Source organism: Typopeltis vanoorti, chromosome 7, assembly GCF_054136105.1.
Source record: "Typopeltis vanoorti isolate ZY-2024b chromosome 7, IOZ_Tvanoo_1.0, whole genome shotgun sequence".
NCBI classification, from domain to species: domain Eukaryota; kingdom Metazoa; phylum Arthropoda; class Arachnida; order Uropygi; family Thelyphonidae; genus Typopeltis; species Typopeltis vanoorti.
Genome location: NC_143555.1, coordinates 15,913,867 through 15,929,561, shown reverse-complemented (window position 1 = coordinate 15,929,561; position 15,695 = coordinate 15,913,867). Strand labels below are relative to the sequence as shown.

Sequence of the window (15,695 nt, the reverse complement as noted above, 5' to 3'; positions counted from 1 at the left end):
AAAGACAGGACAGTGTTGGCTGTGTGGGAATTTTCCTATAACGATGTCTGGTCAGCACTTGTAGGTCCCCTGTGATTGGTTGTAACAAAATAGTTGTTTTGTATGACTTTCTTTTGTGTGTGTGTGTGTGTGGCAGCATATGCATGTATTCTTCTTAGCCAATGCTAATAAATAATATTCAAAATGATCTCCATTGTAGTGTGGTGCTGCTGTCGTCTCATAGCTAATTCCAGTTGTAAGATGGGCTAATGTGCGAGTGTGGTCCAAAACAGGTGTCCATGAAGCTATTCATTTTTTGCAAGCAAAAAGGGCTTTGCCATGTGACATTCACCATGAACTGGTTGCTATGTATGGCGAAAAGGTGATGTCAAAGAAGCAGGTGTGTTTATGGTGCAATGAATATAAATGAGGCCAAGATGACATTGAAGATCAACATGGGTGAGAAGACCTTTATCGAGCAAGACAGAAGACAACATTTTGCACATTTACATCATTCTTGAAGAACGGCAAGTGAAACTGCAGAAGTGGTGAACTTGAGTAAGTCCACTGTTTATGAAATTGTTCACAATGTCCTTGGCTTTTGAAAGGTGTGCTCCCTCTGGGTGCTCTGACAATGGCCATAGGAGCACAGTGCAACACACATGGGGATGTATCTGGAGAATCTGTTGTGATACACCAACTAAACAAGGATTTTCTTGCTTGCCTGGTCACAGGAGACAAGATGCTTTATTCCAGGGAGCAAACAGGACTCCATGACCTGGAAACATCCACAATCGCCTGTGTACAAAAAAAATTCAAAACTGTTCCCACTGTTCAAAAAGTCATCCGGGATCACCAAGGCGTTCTGTTGGTGGACTTGTTGGCTCCAGAGTTTTACTGTGCAACATTGGACAAACTGAAAGCCAGCATTCAACACAAACAACCAAGACTCCTTACAAGCACTGTGATTTTGGTGCACAACAATGCTATTGTAATATTTCTTGGTTTCTATCTTTTTGGTTCTAAGAAGTTCTGGTTTCTATACTTTTATTTAATATTTTTACTTATGTTTCTGTTACTGTGCCTTTGTAATATTTCTATCTTATTTTCTGTCTATCGATTTCTTTATATATCTATCTATTTCTTTATATATCTATCTATTTCTTTAGACTTGTCTTCTATATTTTCATTCGTTAACTTTACTACTTTATCCTTATCCGTTACCTTTCTATATAGTCAATCAATCTTAATTCCTTTTCTCTACTTTCAGTATATTATACTTATACTTGAGATGTCTAGAAATTTATTTGATTATTCCAGACTGCGCCACTAAAAATCTCTAATTGGCATAAGAAATTAATTATACCTCCAGTAAAGCACCTCTATACAGTTAATTATCGTGGCTAACTCCTAGCTTAAATTTCATATCAAGGTTTAATTTCTTTCCCGCTTGCAGGATCGGATTTATTTGGGAACAGTGCAGTTGCTAAAAAAGATCAGATGGCACTTATTATAAATAAAACAAACATATTTATTCACATTTAGACAATAATACAATGTATACTCTTAAATTATGTTACTATCATTATCTCTCAAGGTTAAGCATCAAGATTAAAATATCATATAGAACAACTCTTAGGCAAGTTATAAACATCAAAGACGTAAATCATCAAACATTTTAATTTATATATCAAATAACTATCAGTTTCTCTCAAAGCTAAGCATCAAATCTAAACATCACATAGAGCAACTCTCAGGCATGGTATAAGCATCAAATACGTAAATCATCAAACAATTAATTCTGCATATCAAACAGCTATCAGCCCATTTACAATCTAGGAATTATCATGCTTTGACTAATAAAATCTCCAGTTCTAACTTTCACAATGAAAATTGTAACACTCACTTAGCAACTAACTTCTCACACCATTACAATTCTAAATTCTATAATTTTCTTATCAGCTCTTTTAAACCATTTCAAATACAACACAAGCTTAAACTTTTATTAACATCTTTTCAGTTATTCTAAAAGCAGATTTACTGCATACGAATTAGTTTTCAATTTGTTACAGCTTTCAGTCTATCCAAAACAGTCCTTCACATCATAAATTAGGAGAAAGTTTTCGACAAAAAAATTCAACGCACATTAATTCTTTCATAGGCACAATTGCACTTTAATCGTATCTTCTCTTCTGGCTTATTCTGGATCCCCCTCTATTGTTACGGCTTGCTCGCTTCTGACGCATCATGGACACCGTGTTCTCCTCTGGAATTACTCACAGGGCTTGGAGCGCGATCTTTCGGTGTAGTAGGCACTCGGACGTAGGGTCATCTTGGTCCTGGGCCGCTCTACAAGGTTTCGCCTTCGATTACCCTCCATGACTTCATCTGGGATTGTACGTAGTCTGTGGATCGACTCCCCTCTTTTCTCCTGGCATCACATCTCTCCAAGTCAATCCACCTTAGTCCATTCCTGATCTTTTTATTTCACCTCTCTGGACCTTGCACGAAGTTTTTTAGACCCCAAATATTTCCGTGCAAACTTTGAACTAAGGTCTGAGATCCCCATACCTATCACGTGCTAACTCCTTTCCTTCTAGAAAGTTCTGACTTCTATCACCTGTAGTGTAGTTTAATCCCTTTTTCAGCATAGCGTAACAGCTACTGATGTATACCCCCCCCCCCCCCCCCGCTATCGACCTTGACGGCAGTGTCGGACTGCTTTGGTTACAATGGGTTTCCATTCTACCCTATACCAAGTGATACATCAAATATATTTCGGAACTCTAAGGTAATTTCCCCTAAACTTCTATTTTTAGATACCTGTTTACTTTATTTTTGCATGTGTAATTCCTCTGGGTCTATACAGATGGGCATTTTGTATTACTTATGTAGGTAATTCTAACATACTTCTAATCTCTGAGGGATTCTCATTTGAAATACACACTCATATATCTTTTATCTACAGAATAATGTAAATTTTTCTGGGCTAATTTTATATGGGCTGATATTATTGTTTACATCTCTTATATACAATTTTACAATTCTTTGAATTTCGGATGTGACTCCTGTAAAATCGATGCAATTAAACAATGTAAGAATTATGATGTTGCATCGAATTTTACACTATTCCACATTCTGCACATACCACTAGTGAGTGGTTGTGCTGAAATCTTTGGGAAACTCTGTCTACACAGAATGTCTTTCTCTCAGCCATTCTTAACCACTACAGTGCTGCCAAATAGAATGACTTCTGGGACTTTTCATTTCCATGGTCAAACTATTGCTTTCACTTTCCTGATCTAAACACTTGCTCTGAGTGAGTTAGAAATTTTTCCTGTAGGAATGAAAGCCCACATCCCTCATTTGATTTAAAATTTCTGCTTGCCATTCAAGCCATGATTTTAACTACAGGTGTGCTGAGGTAGGTACCAAGAAGAAAAAATTCGGTATGCTGCATGGGACTTGGAACAAGAAATCCAGCTTTATGCTCTGTCTTTGTTGCATGCAGCAAAGGTGAAAACAACCATTAGCAAATCCAAATTAGACTTTGAAAGGTCCAAATGCCAAAAACTTGCTTCCTATACAAATTCACTTTTGCCTTCTGGTCCTTTGCAAAAATCACAATGTGAGAAACTTATCATTTGTATTTCTTCCTGTCTCACTGATGTGGTGTCACTGTAATAACATCTAAAGATAAAATTGACCTCCTGGTATTATCTTCTCTTCCTATGTCTGCATAAACAACCAAAGCAAATCACCTCCTATCATACCAGAAGTAGTACAATATATGCACCTTTTGATTCTCTATATGACATCAGAAGAATCTTAAACAACATAGTCTCTTCTGGCCCAGATGGCATTTTCAATATTACTTAAGATTATTCTCCAGAAATTACATCCATCACTTAACATCTCCATGAACTTTGATATTCAGCTGGTATTATCATTATTTAGAGACTTCCAGGAAGCTGAGACTCATCAAGGGAGTCTGTTATGTCAGACACACCAGCTTTCATATCTTCTCTTAAACTCATTTGCACTAGATGCACTCACTACTTCAATGGGCAAATTATTCCACTCATTTATTGCTCTCTGTTGGAGAAAAATTTAACTTTCATAGATGCTCCCTGTCCTCTTCCTACCTTCCATATAATGAAAATTTTCATCATCCGATATAAAACCCTTTCAACAGAAGTTTATAGATCTCTATCCTACCATCCCTTTTTCTCCTGTTTGCCAGTGCCTGCAGTTCCTGTACTCACAATAGGTTCCTATAATCTGCAATTCATAATCCTGATATCATCTTTGTAACCTCTTCCAAAACTTCTATAACCCCCTCAGAATCCCAGGCAACCAAATCTTCACACAGTAGTCCAGGTGCAGTCAATATTTTAAAGAGGCAAAATAACTTCCTTATCTTTACATATTAATATTTGTTTCAGCATTGCATTTATCCTCCACAGTTTTTTGCTCTATGATCATTGAACCTTACCTTCATGTTTACCATAACTTCAAGATCCCTAGCATCATCAGTTTTTTCAAGCATAATCCCACCAATATATTATGCTGTTGGAAATCTCATGCCAAAGTCCTTAACTTGACACTTATTAATGATAGCCATTATCATTTGCCTATTGTTCCAACCTCTTCAAATCATTCTGTAAGTGCTGTATATGAGTAATATCCCTAATTGCTCTGTCTATCTACATCGTCAGCAAATAGTTAAATGTTTCTTGTCAGGTCCTTTGCAATGTCATCATCAAATTCCTGCCATGTACCCTCAAGGGGTGTACAGGATATGACAGTACTACATGAAAAAATTACATCATTACTAACTTCCTATCTACAATTTTCCTCCAAATCAGTCTGTTACTTGTCAAGACTCCAACATTATCAGATCTTATATTTCTATCGTCTAAGGCACTTTGTACCGTATCAATCCACCTATATTTTGGTCTTCCTCTGGGTCGTTTTCCTGCCAACCTGGCAGAGAACACTTGTTTTGCTAATCTTTCCTCTCCCATTCTATTTAAGTGACCATACCATCTGAGATTAGCTCTGCTAACGCATTCCTGGATGCTGACAATGTCAAGTTCTTTCCTAATATCCTCATTTTTAATATGATATTGCCATTGATGCCATCTGTTCACGCCTCTAATCTTTCTCAGGACTCTCATATCTGTGGTCTCTAGTCTTTGGTCAAGTGTTTTACTTCTGACCCAGCTCTCAGATCCATAAGTTAAAATTGGTTTGAACACAGTCTTGTATACAGCTAATTTAGTGTTCCGACTAATTTCTTTCTTATTCCATATGAATTTATTCAATTGACTTCCCACGATACCAGCTTTGCTGATTCTGTTGTCTATTTCTATATTTAGTTTACCATCTTCAGTAAAAATTGTGCCTAAGTAGCTGAAATGTTTTACTTGTTCCACAGGTTCTCCATTCACAACACAGTTGAAATTTTCAATGATTCTGCCTATTTTCATTGTCTTTGTCTTTTTATTGCTGACCTTCATACCATATCTATTACAACAGCTATTCAATTTAGTCAGAGAATCTTGCAGACTTGTAGCGGATTTATTTAGAAGTATAACATCATCTGCATAAAGCAAAGAGCTGACATTAACATCTCCAATTTTGATATCAGGTTTAATATCACATTCCTTCATAATGTGATCCATATAGATAATGAATAACAGAGGGGATAATGTACATCCTTGTCTCACACCAGATTTAACATTAAACCATCTTCCTGTACTTCCTTCAATTCTAACTGCTGACTCACAACTCAAATAAAGACTAAGTATTGCTTGATATAATGCCCCATTGACACCATATAACTGCAGCATATTGAATAGCTTCTCTCTTGGCACATTGTCATATGCCTTTTCCAAATCGACAAAACTTAAATACAGATCTTTGTTATATTCCCATGCTTTCTCGACTATTTGTCGTAAAGTGAAGATCTGATCCTGGCAGCCTCTATTTGGCCTGAATCCAGCTTGTTCTTCACCAAGCTTTTCTTCCACAATTCTTCTCAACCGTTTCTCAAGTATACTTGCATAGATCTTGCCAGGAACACTCAGTAGGAAAATACCTCTGTAATTCTCACATTCAGTTTTATTTCCCTTTTTATATATGGGTACTATGAGAGCTCTACTCCAATCATCGGGAATTCGTCCCTCTGCCCAAGCTTTCTGAACTATGCAGTTCAGCCACTGTAAGACTCTTATACCACCATACTTCAGCATTTCTGGTCGAATATCATCTACTCCTGCTGCCTTTCCACATTTCAAGCCTATGATGGCTTTTTCTACTTCAAGTATGGATATGTATTCCTGACTGCATGCCTGGTCAGTGTTTTTTATCACTGTGCTGTCATCACTGCTTGTTTCATTTAGCAGTTTTTCAAAGTAATTACTCCATACTTCAAGAATATCTTTTTCTCCTGTTTTCATTTCACCTTTATCATCTCTAATTCCTTTTACAGCACTCTTTCCTCCATTCCTAAGCTTCTTCAACAACCTCCAGAATATTTTGCCACCTTCTTGATATTTATTTTCTATATTCTTGCCAAAGTCCTCCCATGACTTTTGTTTAGCTAGTTTTACACACTGTTTAGCTTTCTTACATTTGTCTCTGTATTCTGTAAGAGTAAAAGCTGACTTATTTGCCAGGAACTTTTGATATGCTTTCTTCTTTTCCTTCACTGCCTCTTTAACTTCCTGTGTCCACCAGGGAGTTCTGATTTTTTTATCCTTGCACACAACCTCACCACATGCCACTCTGGCAGAATCAATCAATGTTTCCTTCAGAGTTTGCCACTGAATCTCCAAGGTTTGATTCCTGTTCTCAAACTCTTTCATTTTCTTTTCAATAATATTTCTGTATTTTAGTCTACAGTTCACATCTGAGAGCTGCTCAACTTTTATTCGCTTTAAAACTTTCTTACATGTTATTCTTTTCAATATGAAATTCAATTTTATCCTGCTCAAGACTAAACAGTGATCACTTCCAATTTCAAATCCTCTGTACACTCTGATGTCCTGCACCAGGGAGAAAACATCACTATCAACAATAACATAGTCAATGAGACTTTTCTTATTCCTAGCCTCTTCTCTCCATGTGAATTTGTGCACATTTTTATGTTGGACATGGTGTTAGTAATAACCAGTCCATGTCCAGAGCAGAAATCCAACAGATATTTGCCATTATTATTAGCTTTGCTCTTTTCTCCAAATTTTCCCAAAATATTTTTGTATGTCTCACAATCATTTCCTACTCTGCTATTTAGATCCCCAACAAGGACCAACTTTTCCTTTTTCATTGTGTCAGTTGCTTTTTCTAAAGCCTCAAAAAATTCCTCCACTTCTACCTTAGTAGAACCTTCTGTGGCACCATAGGCACAAATAAGTCTCATTGTCCAGTTCCCCATTCTCATATTTGCCCACATTACTCTGCTTGAGACTGACTGCCATTCAAGAAGATTAGCCTCGTATTTTGTGTTGAATACTATGGCTACTCCTTCTTTTCCTTGATTGTCATTGCCTGAATATAACATTTTGTATTTATTGCTCAGAAAGATCTCACCAGTTTTGGTCTTTTTTGTTTCAGTCACCCCTATTATGTCAATCTGGTACTTATCTAATTCCTCAGCTAGCTCCATTTCTTTGCCATTCAGGCTTCTTACGTTGATAGTACCGATCTTTAACTCTGGTGATGTTGAGTTGGGGTTTGTTTTCAGATTTGTTCCAGTAGCTGACTTTTCGCTGTTCGCCCTGGTTCCCTGGCGAAAACAACGGGGGGTCTTGTTTAACCGGGCGACGCCCCAGCCGGCATGAAATTTTGTCATGTTGTACAATCATTTTTTTTTATTTTGGTTTAACCAATAAGAATACAATTTGGTCGGCTAAATCCCAAATTGCCAGCCCATCCTCGTTCGTTCAGTATCAAAGTAGATACCCAACAGGGTGCACCACGAGAAGGTGAGGATTGGACATTAGGTCAGAAGCCCTGGTCGGTTCTCCGCATTCCTTTAAAGGCTATGTGGAGGTCTCCTCTCAGTTATACAGCTTTGACCCTTAAGCACCCCACAATGTCATTAATATGTAGATTGAATAATAGTGGTCTGAATGACCCATAGGGTGCACCACTGGTCACCTTAATCTGCCACACACATGCTTTGCATATACAACTTTGATACTTCTCCATCAGCCACCCACTTATCCATCTATAGTTATATTCCAATCCCATATTCTCCAATTTATGCAACAACCTTTGATCTGATATCCTATCATATGCCTTAGCAAAGGCCAACAGTATCATAGTGTATCTATTCCATTTATCCAACTCACAGATAACATTATTAAAAAATGAGAAAATTGCTCAAACATGATCCCTGTTTAGTAAACCCATGCTGTTCTTCATATAAAGTATATCTTGTCTGTCAGATCATTTCTGTATGCAACATCTCTAAAATCTTCACCGCCACTCCAGAGATGCTGATAAAGATTGCGCCTCTGTAGCGCAACAGGTAGAATGATGATATCTTGCTCCGTTCGATTGGAAAAGGCCTGAGTTCGATTCTCATTGTGACGAAAGGAATCTTGATTTGAATTTTTGGCCATCCTGGTTGGTTGAGTGGTTAGCATATCCACTCTCCAGCCAAAAGGCTGCAGGTTCGAATCCCACTGTGGGCATAGATGTTTGTGATCGTCTGTGAAAATACTAGTGGTGGTGGTGATGGTGGGCGGCAGATGGTGTTGGTGTAGTTGCGGTTCATTGTAGTTGGTAGACTGGGTGGTGGAGACAGAGATGTAGAGTAAGTGCTCTCCCTCGATGAGTCTTTGGACTCCCTGGAGGTGTCAAATAATAATAATAAGTCAGTAGCTAGATTATAAAAAATTTAATTATACATGACTAAATAAAACTGTAAATTCAAGATAACAGTATGCATTTTACCAATGTTATTTGTGCAGTCGAAATAGACACTATACAATAAATGTGTGCAAATTTATACCCATGCAATTAAGCACAATAATATCCTCTAGAAATAACAGAAAAATAATAGTAATGTACTTGAATTTTTTTTCCCTATTTCCTTATTCTTACACTACTTGTCTAGCTGCATATCATTCCTTTAATTCACCATTATTTTAATGTTCATCTCCACCTTACTTATATTTTGTTCTAACCCCCCCCCCTTTTGGGGGAGAGTAAATTTGACTATGTTGCTGTATCATATGCATCATCATCATAATTCCTGATATGTACCCTCAGGGGTGTACAGCTATGATAGTATTATATGAAAAAGTTACATGGCCTGGAAACTGCTCTAGAAACCAAACTTTGAAAATTTTCAGTACACTTCAGTAAGCAAGACAGTGGTCTCACATCAGGCAGTTAAATTTATCTTCCAATTAAAGACAATTGCAAACATCCATTCCTATAGCAGGAGTCAAACTTAGTCTTGGTTGAAAACCAGGTACATTTAACCACTCAGGCCAGCCAGACACATGTACAGAACTACCATGAATGAATCAAGAGTTAAATTATCAAGACACCCTCTTCTAGAAATTAAAGTTTTTCAGGCTTCTAGCAAAGAGAAAGTAGAGGTTTCTTGCATTGAGTGATGCGAATCATCAACCTCCTAGCTCCTGTTAATTACAAAACAGAATCTGACCATATTATTTTAAAAACTCGTATACGTCATTGTCCAGTGGCATCCTCTAGCAAGAGGATTGCAGCAGATGAGCAGCTCTTCTCCATTTCTCTCTGTCTGTCGCCTCCATCATTCTTAAACCAGTCCATTCCACGATGTCATTGAACCACTCTCTAGTTGGTCTTCCTCTCAACTTTCCCTTGTAATATATAGTTTTTGTCAGGTGTCCCGAAGGACCGCTCAGAAGATGGCCTGCAAATCTGGTCTTTCTTTGCATAAAACTTCTTGATTTGATATTCTCTCTGTATAGCTAATCTTTTCCATCTTTCTATAACACCGCATTTCCAATGCATTAATTCTTTACTTATATCTCTCTTTCTGAGTGTCCATGACTCACTTCCATAACTTGCAATACTCCAAACTGTTTCATTAACTATTCCAACGCTAACACCTATTTTAATATTCTTATTTATTAAAATTCTCTTCATTTCCATAAATGCTGATTTAGCTTTGCCTATTCTATTTCTAATGTCCAACTCTGAAATTCCTTTCTCTGAGATCCAACTACCTAAATATTGAAATCTATTCACGTCTTCTAAAATCTTTCCTCCACATCTTATCTTTACATTATCTCCTATTTTTCTGCCCATTATCATTATCTTGGTTTTCTTTGTGTTAATCTTTAGTCCGTATTCTTTACAAGAGTTTTCAATTCTGTGAACAATTTGTTGTAATCTATTTTCACTTTCTGTCATCACCACTGCATCATCCACATATCTTAAGTTATTAATGATTCTTCCATTTATTTTTATTCCTTCTTCTACATCCTCAAGTGCCTCTCTAAGCATCTGTTCACTATAAAGATTAAACAATAATGGTGTTAACAACTTGCATCCTTGCAAGTTGTTAACACCATTGTGTTAACAACTTGTCTAACTCCTCTCTCCATTGGGAATTCTCCTGTTTCCTCTCCATTTACACATACTGATGCTGTTTGTGACCAATATAATCTCTTTAAAATTTCCCAGTCGTAAGAGTCGATATCAATATTTTCTAGAATGTCAAAAAGCCTTTTATGTTTCACCGTATCAAATGCCTTCAAAATCCAAAAAACAGAGGAACTAGAGAGGCTATAACTTTTGACCATGGTTTAGTGTTTTCTCCCCAATAATTCTTAGACAAGTTATAGCCTCTCTAGTTCCTCTGTTGGTTCGGAATCCAAACTGTTCCTCATTTATTTCTTTTTCTATTTTATTCTTAATTCTCTCTAAAATTATTTGTGCCAGAATTTTTGCTGTGTGAGTTATAAGACTTATCGTTCTAAAATTGTTGCAGTCTAAAACTCCCATCTTTTTTGGAATGGGAATAAAACTTGATCTTCTGAACTCCTCTGGTAATTCTTGTCCCTCATAAATTCCATTAATAATTTGCCATAATATTTCCATACCTTTTTCACATATATTCCTTATAAGTTCTATCTATATATCATCTATTTCAGGGAATTTTTCTTCTTTCATCTTTTGAATTGCTAGATTCAATTCCTCCCTCATGATGTACAGCCTCTTCCCACTATGCTCTTTCATTTGATTTTCTCCTCTTTCTCTGTCTTCATAAAGTTTACTTACATATTCTTCCTATCTCTGTAATATCTTCTCTTTTTCTATCAGAATTTCACCTCTTTCATTCTTGACTGCTCCAATCCTTTGCATCTTTCTCCTTCCTTTCATCATATTAATGTTTTTATAAACACCTTTTATGTCATTTCTTTCTGCCTTTTTCATCTACCCACTCTTCCTTTTTCCTTCTTATCTCTCTTTGTATCTCCTTACTTAAGTCTTTATACTGCTTTTTTTTCTCCTCTGTTTTACTATTAACTAACTTTCTTCTTTGTGTTATTTTCCTCAAAATATTGTCCGTCATCCATGGTTTCTTTCTTTTCTCTCTTTCCTCTTCTTTTTTGGCTAAATGTAATTCTGTAGTGGTAATTATGCTTTCCTTCAGAAACTTCCATTTTTCACTTACATCATCACTTTCTTGTATATTTCTCTCATTCATTTCATCCCCTACTTTCTTTGCGAATTCATTTGCCATACTTGGTATCTTCAGCCTCTCCATGTTCCATGATTTGTTCTGTTTCCCTGCAGTTACCTTTTTAAGATTAATCTCATCTTAGTTGACAACAATATATGATCTGTATCACAGTCTGCTCTTTGATATGTTGTCACATCTTTTATAATGTTTCTATATCTTTTGTTTACCAAAACATAATCTATCTGATTTCTTCTACTATTTATATCCTCCCCTGGGGCTTTCCACGTATACAATCTTCTTGGATGTTTCTTAAACCCAGTGTTCATAATTGCTAAATCATGTTTTCTACAGAAATCCAACAGCATATCTCCTCTCATTTCTCACTCCCAATCCATATAGCCCAACAATATCTTCCTCCCTTCCTCTTCCGATTTTTGCATTCATATCGCCCTGAATTATAATTATATCTTTTGTTTCTTTACATTTTAAACCCTGTTCTATATCGCCATAAACTCTCTCTCTCTCTCTCTCTCTCTACCTGCTCATCCTCATAATCACAAGTTGGTAAATATATCTGAATAAGCAAAATATTTCTTGTTTTTGCTTTCATCTTTACCACCAAAACTCTGTCAGAGATTTGCCAGTAGCCTTCCACACATCCTGCCACCCGTTTATTCAATATTATACCAACACCTGCTTGATGTTGCTCTTCCCCTCCTGAGTAAATTATTCTCATTCCATCCTCTGTTCTAAAATTTCCTTTTCCTTTCCATCTCACCTCAGCCATTCCCAGAACATCTATTTTCAATCTTAGCATCTCCATCTTTATAATCTCCAATCTTCCAGTTTGAAGTAAGATATTCACATTCCAAGATCCAATGTGCAAATTACTTTTAGCCCTTTTTCCACATGAATATATTCCATTTTCCTCTTCTCCACTTCTCGCAGGCTTTAGTAAAGACGATTCATATGACTGACATGCAATCTGGTCAATATCCATATTGGAACAAGTGACCTCCCTGGTAGCCAGTTGCGCAGTTCCGGACCCAGGGGTCCCATCCTGAACTGTGCATTGCTTGTCATTTTGATTCTTGCTGCTCATCCAAACTAGGGAAAAGTAGAAGCATAGTGGTTTCCTGTTGCCTTCTATGCACGAAGAAATGAAAAAAATAGAAACATAGACAGATTCTAGGAAAGAGAAAGTAGAGTCTTACACTGAGTGATTCTAATTATCAACCTCCTAGCTCCTGTTGATTACAAAACAGAATCTGGCCATATCAATTATTTTAAAAACTCGTATACACTCAAGCTTTTTCTTCAGCAACAGCCCTTCTAAGCATAGGTAGATTTAGATGTTAGTCCTCTAGCTAGTTTATAGTGTGACTCTGTGGTGATAATTTCTTCAAAAAAAGTCATTATAATAATACAAAATGGAACACCCTCTTTAATTGCTGCTTCTCTTTTATTTATTTCTGGACCTGTTTTGAATCTTGTGATCCTGACACTGGCTGTTAGCAGCAAATTAATTAGCATAGCAGAAATAACTGTTATTCCTCATACGCTATCTAGCCTTTATTCTTTTTTCAGTATCTTAGTTTTTCCACCATATGCCAAATCTTTGAGAAAATTATGAAGCACATTGGCTAATTTCCACAAACTTGCACTGATCCTCAGCCTGATATTTGGGAATCATTAAAAATGAAAACATACTTAAATGTGTTGAATATTCTTTTCCTAGGATATGAATGAAGATAAGTTCATCTTAAAGAGAAAGTTTTAATTTGTTTTATCGTGTTCAGCAATTTAAGTTAACCAGGTAATACTGAAGTAAAAAAAGAAGATTAAACAGTACAGATCTTAAAAATTAAGATCTGTACTGTTTAATCTTTCAAATGTTTTCCTAACTAAACTTTATATGCTGTAATATCTAAAAACAATGTTTCATCTTGTTTATTGCAAATATGTTTCTTCTTGTTTTCTTATTTACTCATTTAAATTATTTATTTATTTCCAGACCAACTGTCGAGTAATACAGGCTCAAAAAGTACAGTTTAGTGCCATGATGTTATGTACTATTTAAACAACTGTAAATTTTGACAATGAAAATGCTATCACTAACTTATTTGTTGGGGCCTTTTCAGTGATGCCATTCATCTAGAGATCAAATTATGCAGCAGACAAACGGAAAAGAAAATTTCAGATTTGTTGATAATTTGTTTACTCAAGAAATTCTGGAACGTTATCTTTCTCAGATATGGTGATAAAGATGCCTTTCTGCAATATCTTTGAATAGCAAGAATTTCATAATCATGAAATAGTGGCTGGATGCAAGACTGAACTAAAAAAAAAAAAGTTTCATGTTTATAAAGCAGGTTAAAAATTTTAAATACGTTTTGTTATGTTAAACACATGCAGTGGTAAAAGATATTTGCACACATTTGTAATGCACCAAAATTACTACTGAATTTGCATTTCTGTTGCATCCTTCAGCTTGACTTTCTGTTCTATTCCGTGTCAGTACTTCAGCATAATTTTGGTATTAAACTAAAGTTAAATTGCATAAGTAGTTCTTATTTATGGCAACTGATATAAGTTATTGAAGTGTTTTAACATTTTAAAACAAACAGCGATACACCATAACTTACATGGACTGTGTTTGTAAGTTTTACTTTTGAAGTAGTGAATTTTACTATTGCTGTGTACTGTTTATATAAAATATTCCTTTAGTATTGTTTTATATAATAAATAAAAACTCTGAATTACCACAGTGTGAAAATAGCATTTTGCATTAATGATAGTATGTACTGTAAATTTTAGCAATATTTATTTTCTGACATGTGCTAATTAATAAAATACAAAGGGGAAAAAAAAGTAATTTATTTTAACATTTCACTGAACGTTCACAAAACTAACATTATTTTTCATTATTATTCATTTTAAACATAATGGAAATGAAATTTAACATTTTGTTTTGCTTTATTTATTTTTTAATATTTTAATTTATTTTTTTATTTTATTTTACTTTTTTTTTGCCAAGATGGTGATTTTAATTATCTGTTGGGGAAGAGATGGTAAGGGAAAGCATTATCTATAAATATGAAACACAGCAATTTTCAGATGAGAGGAAGGAGATAAAAATAAAAAGTTTTGCTTATATTTCTTAAAATGGAAGAAAGCATTCACTGTGATTTTATCTTCGTGCATTAAAAAAAAGCAAAGAATATAAATATTTATACTTTTTTATTTATTAGGTATTAAATGATAATTAAGGATAACTGTTAATTATTATTCAAATAAAAATAAATGTATATCTTACATATAGCAATACATGATGTACAATACAGCATGTTCCTATTCTTGACATTTCATTTTTCTATTGAAATATAAATATATGACTGCAGAACAGGAATTTGTGATGGCCCAAACAATATGTAATTTCTTGAACAGTTTACTATAAGATAATACTGAAAAAAAAAAAAAAAAAGAAAAGAAAGAATAATAAAGCAATCTTGTATATTGTTGTCTGGCTTACTATTACTTAACCAAATGGGAAGACCATGGAACACTGATGATCATGGAACCATATTTCTAATTGTCACCATTTTGACATAGCCATGCCACTCAGAACAATAAAATAGACATTATGATACTCATTTGGCAATACCTGTGACATCAATGTTGCTACATAACGAAATTTTATTTACCTTAACTTTAGTTTTTTTATTCCCCTCCTATTTCTTATGTTATTTGGAGTGAATACCTAGTATGGAATAGGCACAAGGGTACGTTATACATACACTAGATTATAAAAATGATGGCAGATATCCATAACGGGAATGGTAAGAGTTGTTAGTTCGATGTTTGCTTTGAAAATAGTATTTAAATTGGATTTAAGTAGTATTTTAGAAGTGCCTTGAGTATATGGAAATGTGATTACAATGGTCTGCGATATGTAGAGGATGGGAATGGCAGTGAAGTGTAATGTCTTGTATATTATGGAAGTTATAGCCATTAGCCA

General features: G+C 35.3%; 1 protein-coding gene across 1 annotated transcript in view; it reads left to right on the top strand.

Moving 5' to 3' along the window:
* The window catches only part of LOC150104511 (WD repeat-containing protein 26), a 400,251-nt gene extending 385,118 nt beyond the window's left edge, over nt 1-15,133 (top strand). Inside the window, exon 14 of the mRNA XM_090395688.1 lies at nt 13,692-15,133. Within this exon, the coding sequence (XP_090251814.1) occupies nt 13,692-13,732 (41 nt within the window). The 3' untranslated portion in view covers nt 13,733-15,133. The remainder of the gene's footprint in view (nt 1-13,691) is intronic.
* The last annotated feature ends 562 nt before the right edge of the window (nt 15,134-15,695 follow it).